Source organism: Myotis davidii, unplaced genomic scaffold (assembly GCF_000327345.1).
Source record: "Myotis davidii unplaced genomic scaffold, ASM32734v1 scaffold767, whole genome shotgun sequence".
Lineage (NCBI taxonomy): Eukaryota > Metazoa > Chordata > Mammalia > Chiroptera > Vespertilionidae > Myotis > Myotis davidii.
In genome coordinates, this window is record NW_006297810.1 from 101,195 (window position 1) to 108,303 (window position 7,109).

The window sequence follows — 7,109 nt, forward strand, 5'->3', positions numbered from 1 at the left end:
CAGCAACCAAGGTACATGCCCTTGACTGGAATCGAACCTGGGACCCTTCAGTCTGCAGGCCGACGCTCTAGCCACTGAGCCAAGCCGGTTAGGGCCCCAGTCTTATTTTTAAAAAGTGGTCTATGAAAAGTGGTCTATGGCCCTGGCCGGTTTGGCTCAGTGGATAGAGCATCAGCCTGCGCACCAAAGGGTCGCAGGTTCGATTCCCAGTCAAGGGCACCTACCTCAGTAGCAGGTTCAATCCCCGGGAGGTGGGGCACAAGCAGGAGGGAGTCAATCCCTCTCTCCCTCTACCCCTCTCGATCCTCCCTTTCTTCCAGTCTCTCTAAAAAAATCAATGGGCAAAATATCCTCCGGTGAGGATTAAAAAACAAACAAAAACTAAACAGAACAGTAAGAACAGAGGACAGGACCTCGGTGTGCACGCGAGAGAGATGGGTAGACAGACATCAATGTGAGAAACATTGATTGGTTGCCTCCTATACTCCTGACCGGGGATTGAACCTGCAACTTGTTTTGGTGTAGGGGACAACACTTCTCCCAACTGAGCCACCCGTCCAGGGCTCCTCTGTTTTTAAAATAATTAAATTTAGCTTTAAAAATAAGTGAGAAATCCTGTTCAAAAATTGAGAAAATGCAACAAATTAGAGTGTGTGGAATTTCTCCATCCCTATGTCCCATCAGCCAAAGTGATATTGTTGTCTTCTTCCTTCCAGAGGCTCTTCATAGCAACATAAGCAAATGACTATATATATATAGTAAGTGTTCTTAACCCAATCTTTTTAATTTTATTTTTTTATATATTTTATTGATTTTGCCCCAAGTTCGGTTCCAGTCAGGGGCATGTACCTTGGTTGCGGGCACATCCCCAGTAGGGGGTGTGCAGGAGGCCGCTGATCGATGTTTCCCTCTCATTGATGTTTCTACCTCTTTATCCCTCTCCCTTCCTCTCTGTAGAAAATCAATAAAATATATATAAAAAAAAAAAAAAGGGGAAGAAACATCAATGAGAGGGAAACATCGATCAGCGGCCTCCTGCACTCCCCCTACTGGGGATGTGCCCGCAACCAAGGTACATGCCCTTGACTGGAATCGAACCTGGGACCCTTCAGTCCGCAGGCCGACTCTCTATCCACTGAGCCAAACCGGCTAGGGCTGTTTCTACCTCTTTATCCCTCTCCCTTCCTCTCTGTAGAAAATCAATAAAATATATTTAAAAATAAAAATAAAAAGTGGTCTATGTTTTATTTGAGAGAGAGGATTACAAAGGGTTCAAGAATTGGCATTGGGGCTCTTAGATCAGGCTTTTAAGACCTCTGCAACCAGTTTCCTCTCATCAGATAACCTACTCTATGAAAATGAGGCTGCGTTTATAAACCGCTTCAAATTCCCATCCATCATATCTGAAAATTATATATAATCTATATTCTCCTGTCATTATTTCCCCCTTGTTTTTTCTTGCTGTTTTGTCTCTGAGATTAAGGTAATTCATGTTCAAGATTAGTTCTGCTATCATCTGTGCCTATGACCTTATCTTCTCCATTTGCTCAAGAACTTACTTTCTTTCTTTCCTGGTTCTTTACTGTTAACTGTGTGCTGTCTCTTTGGCTTCAATACAGCCCTGTATATATAGTAGGTATTCAGAAAGTATTAGTTGAATATAGCAGAGTGGTGAAGAGTTTGAACTATTGAGTTATAAATGCCTGGGTGTGCATTCTAGTTGTGTGGCTTGGGCATGTTTGTTAGCATCTCGAAGCCACTTTAAAGTGGGACAAATTTTATAGCTATATCAAGGTTTGTTTTGAGGATATACCTAAAAAGTGGATTGTGTTTATTTCCTATAGTTGTAGCAAATTACAGCAAAGTTGAGGGTAAACAAGTTTACTTAAAACAAAACAAATTTTTTCTTTCACAGTCTGGAGGTCAGATGTCAGAAATCAGTAATCCTGGGCTCATTAAGATGTTAGCAAGACCATGTTTCTTCTGGAGGCTTTGCGGGGGAGAATGAGTTCCTTGCCTCTTCTACATTCTAGTGACTGCTAGCATTCCTTGGCTGCATCACCCAGTCTCCTCTAATCTACCTCTATGGTTACACTGTATTCTCTTGTACCTATCCCAGTGATGGCGAACCTATGACACGCGTCAGAGGTGACACGCGAACTCATTTTTTTGGTTTATTTTTCTTTGTTAAATAGCATTTAAATATATAAAATAAACATCAAAAATGTAAGTCTTTGTTTTAGTATGGTTGCAAATATCAAAAAATTTCTATATGTGACATGGCACCAGAGTTGTTAGGGTTTTCCAAAATGCTGACACGCCGAGCTCAAAAGGTTCGCCATCACTGATCCTCTACTGTATTCTCCATCCAACTTTCTTTGATAAAGGCACCTATAGTTGCATTTAGGGCCCACCCAGGTAATCTTAGTTTTAAATCCTTAATCATGTTTTCAAAGAATCCCCTTTCTTTTTCATATTAGGTAACATTTAGAGGTTCTAGGGATTAGGATTTGATATCTTTTGGGGCCATTGTACAGACTAATACATATAGAGTGTTCCCCAAAAATGTATACAAACTTTGAATAATTATTAATTTCAGTGGGTTAAATTTGAAAAGAAAGAAACATCAATTGAGCTGTCAGAAAAAGGTGTGTATACTTTTTTTTGGAACAAAAAAGAAGTAAAGCGCATTGTATAGTGCCTGGCAAATAAGGATTTAAGCTTTCAGGATAGGGTGAAGAAAGATTTCAGATTTTTTAAAAAAAACATGTTTTTATTGATTTCAGAGAGGAAGGGAGAGATAGAAACATCACTGATGAGGGAGAATCATTGATTGCACGGTCCCCACTGGCGATCGAGCCTGACACCTGCGCATATGCCCTTGACCAGAATTGAACCCAGGACCCTTCAGTCCACAGGTGGATGCTCAAACTGGCTAGGGCAAGATATCAGATTCTTACAAAGGTTTAATCATACAGCTACATGGGAGCCCGGGAGGATAAAAATCAGGGGTTATAAAAAAAGAAAAAGAAAAAGATGAGGTAAGGGAAATTAGGAACTAAACCATACTATTTTATTGAATACAGAGGGATAAATGTATAGCGCAGAGATTTTTATTATCATATTTTGGTTATTTTCCTGCTCAAGTGTAAGAGGGTTTATATGTTTTCAGTTTAAGTTTATAGAGCAAATAGTGTGAAGGAGAGGAGGTGGTGGAGCTGAAAATTGGATAATTACCTTTTTATATTGCTAGAGTTTCACATGTAAACTATATGAAATGATTAGTGAATAAGAGAAGATCATAATGGATATCAAAATTTTCCGGGGTATTATATAAGAATAATTCTCATTTAGAATAGAAAAGAAAGGGAACTTAAAAAAAATTCCTTCAATTAGAGCAACATAAAATGTTATGTCCTGACCACTTATATACTTTTTCTTTTTTCTATCTCCTTAACAGGTTCCTTGGCATGGACACAGGTTCAGTGGGAGGATTAGAACTGACTGATCAGACTCCTGTTTTATTAGGGAGTACGGCCATGGCAACTAGTCTCACGAATGTTGGAAATTCATTTAGTGGTGCACCTAATCCTTTAGTTTGTAGATCTAATAAATTTCAAAACTCATCAGTGGAAGATGATGATGATGTTGTTTTTATTGAACCTGTACAACCTCCCCCATCTTCTGCATCAGTGGTTTCTGATCAAAGAACCATAACATTTACATCATCAAAAAATGAAGAACTACAAGGAAATGATTCCAAAATTCTTCCTTCCTCAAAAGACTTGGCTTCTCAGAAGGGAAATGTAAGTGAAACAATTGTCATTGATGATGAAGAGGACATGGAAACAAATCAAGGGCAAGAGAAAAATTCCTCCAATTTTATTGAACCTCGGAGACCTCCTGAGACTAAAAACAGAACCAATGATGTGGATTTCTCTACTTCCAGTTTTTCAAGAAGTAAGGTAAATGCAGGAATGGGTAATAGTGGTATCACCACAGAACCAGACTCTGAAATTCAGATTGCTAATGTTACAACCTTAGAAACAGGTGTAAGCTCTGTGAATGATGGCCAATTAGAAAATACTGACGGGCGAGATATGAACTTAATGATTACACATGTAACATCACTGCAGAATACCAACTTGGGAGATGTCTCTAACGGACTGCAGTCAAGTAATTTTGGTGTTAATATGCAAACATACACCCCATCTTTAACTTCACAGACCAAGACTGGAGTAGGACCTTTTAATCCTGGTAGAATGAATGTGGCAGGAGATGTTTTTCAGAATGGAGAATCTGCAAGTCATCATAGTCCTGGTAAGCCATGAGTGATATTCCACCCCATGTAAATGAATTTGAACTTTGGCTGTTGCTTTTTCTATTGTAGTAATTGCTGCCAGCTTGGTTAGTTTATTTATGTAAGGTATATTAGTTCTATTGACTTCTAAGTTTGAAGTCTTAACTAATCAGAGAGTAAAAACACTTATAGTATTTCTCCGTAATTATTGGAAAATCAATCACAAACTTACATGTCTAATGGATTAAAAAAAATACTCCTTATATTCCACCACTAAATTGTAACAGTTTGGCATTTTATTTGTCATGTACTCATTTTTTGCTTGTATATTTTTAGTTTTAGTTGTGTTGTTTTAATGTGTAGAGAACAAAAACATAAATAGCACACTTAAGGAACAATATAATATGATGTAATTGCATTTAGATTTGTTTTACTTTCTCTGTTAATTTTGACTACCTATCTGATTTTAGTTTTTACTTAGCTTCTTCTTATATTTTTTATATTTGAAGGTTGAAATTTTATTCTGTGGGTAGCTTTGCTCTGTGAAAACGTTGTAAGAATTCTGGCTTTCTCATGACCATGTTTGTGGGTGTCACTTTCTCTTTCACCCATCCCTAAGCCTGTGTGTGTTTGTCTCATTCTTTCATCATTTTAGGCTCATTAGCAACTTTGTCAGCCTAGGAATTGTGTACAATAACAAGAAATGATTAAACTTAGGCCGTGTAGAATCCTATATAATAAAAGCCTAATATGCTAAGTGTCCAGTCATCCGGTCAGCTGTTCAACCAATCAAAGCATAATATGCTAATGATATGCTAAGGCTGCTCAACTACTCGCTATGACGTGCACTGACCACCAGGGGGCAGACGCTCTGACCGATAGGTTAGCTTGCTGCTGAGGTCCAGCTGATCGGGACTGGGCCAGATGGGCTGGATACGCCCTGGAGTCTTCCCATGCTCCCTCCCTGCCCTAGCCCCGATCGTGCACCAGTGGGGTCCCTTGGGCTGGCCTGTGGGGATCAGGCCGACACCAGCTCTACATGGCCAATCTCCCGCATCCCTACCCGGCCCCGATTGTGCACCGGTGGGATCCCTAGGCCTGGCCTGCACTTTCTCACAATCCGGGACCCCTTGGGGAATGTCAGAGAGCTGGTTTAGGCTCCATCCTGCAGGCCAGCCCGAGGGACCCCACTGGTGCATGAATTTGTGCACTGGGCCTCTAGTACTCTATGAAATGCTCGTCATATTTCTTTTTTTTTTTAAATTAAATCTTTATTGTTCAGATTATTAAAGTTGTTCCTCTTTTTTCCCCCATAGCTCCCCTCCACCCGGTTCCCCTCTCACCCTCGGCCCTCACCCCACAACCACTGTCCTTAATTCATAGGTGCATGATTTTTCTCCAGTCTCTTCCCGCATCCCCCACACCCCTTTCCCACATAAGAATAGTCAGTCCACTCCCTTTCTATGCCCCTGATTCTATTATAATCACCAGTTTATTCTGATCATCAGATTATTTATTCACTTGATTTTTAGATTCACTTGTTGATGGATGTGTATTTGTTGTTTATAATTTGTATCTTTACCTTTTTCTTCTTCTTCTTAAAAGATACCTTTCAGCATTTCATATAATATTGGTTTAGTGGTGGTGAACCCCTGTAGGTTTTGCTTATCTGTGAAGCTTTTTATCTGACCTTCAATTTTGAATGATAGCTTTGCTGGATAAAGTAATCTTGGTTGTAGGTTCTTAGTATTCATCATTTTGAATATTACTTGCCACTCCCTTCTGGCCTGCAAAGTTTCTGTTGAGAAATCAGCTGACAGTCGTATGGGTAGTCCCTTGTAGGTAACTGAGTTTCTTTCTCTTGCTGCTTTTAAGATTCTCTCTTTGTCTTTTGCTCTTGGCATTTTAATGATGATGTGTCTTGGTGTGGTCCTCTTTGGATTCCTTTTGTTTGGGGTTCTCTGTGCTTCCAGGACTTGTAAGTCTATTTCTTTCATTGGGTAGGGGAAGTTTTCTGTCACTATTTCTTCAAATAGGTTTTCAATATCTTGCCCTCTCTCTTCTTCTGGCACCCCTATAATTCGGATGTTGGTACGCTTGAAGCTGCCCCAGAGGCTCCTTACACTATCTTCGTATTTTTGGATTCTTTTTTCATTTTGCTTTTCCGGTTGGGTGTTTTTTGCTTCTTTGTATTTCAAATCTTTGACTTGATTCTTGTGATCCTCTGGTCTGCTGTTGGGAGTCTGTATAATATTCTTTATTTCAGTCAGTGTATGCTTAATTTCTAGTTGTTCCTTTATCACAACATCGAAGGTTTCACTAGATTTCTTGAGGGTCTCATTAAGTTTATCGCTAGTTTTTATAAAATTCTTGAAAAACCTTCATAGCGTGGTTTTGAACTCTATATCCAGTAGTTTGCTTTCCTCCCTTTCTGTCATTTGTGTCCTGTTTCTTTGTCTCAGCATTTTTTTATGCTTCGCTGTGTCAGTAGGGTGGCTTTCTGTGCTAGGTGTCCTGTAGGGCCCAGTGGCTCAGCCTCCCCAATTACCTGAGGTAGACACTCTTGGTGCACCCCCTTGTGGGCTTTGTGGACAGTCTTGTTGTAGCTATGCCTTGGTTGTTGTAGGATCACTGGGAGGAATTGACCTCCCAGCCAATTGGCAGTGAGAATCAGCTGTGTCTGCAGTGGGAGAACTTCTGTGCTGGAGACACCCTTCTGGGGCCAGACTTGCTTCAGTGGGGCTTTGGTGCTCACTGAGACTGCACCCTGAGTGTGTCCCTTATGGATCTGAGGAGTTGTAATCTGGAT

At 40.1% G+C, this 7,109-nt stretch overlaps 1 protein-coding gene across 6 annotated transcripts in view; it reads left to right on the plus strand.

Annotated features, from left to right (window-relative positions):
- Nucleotides 1-7,109, plus strand: part of ZMYM2 (zinc finger, MYM-type 2) — a 171,151-nt gene that overhangs the window by 43,768 nt on the left and 120,274 nt on the right. For 4 of the 6 annotated variants that reach the window (XR_001515521.1, XM_006773443.2, XM_006773445.2 and 1 more), the window contains exon 2: nucleotides 3,461-4,320. Coding sequence is in view for 5 of the 6 variants with exons in the window: in XM_006773443.2 (XP_006773506.1) it covers nucleotides 3,471-4,320 (850 nt within the window). In the remaining variant the exon portion in view is untranslated. Of the gene's footprint in view, nucleotides 1-2,773; nucleotides 2,919-3,460; nucleotides 4,321-7,109 lie in introns of those variants that run through there. The other 2 variants (XM_006773446.2, XM_006773444.2) reach the window with 2 other exon arrangements.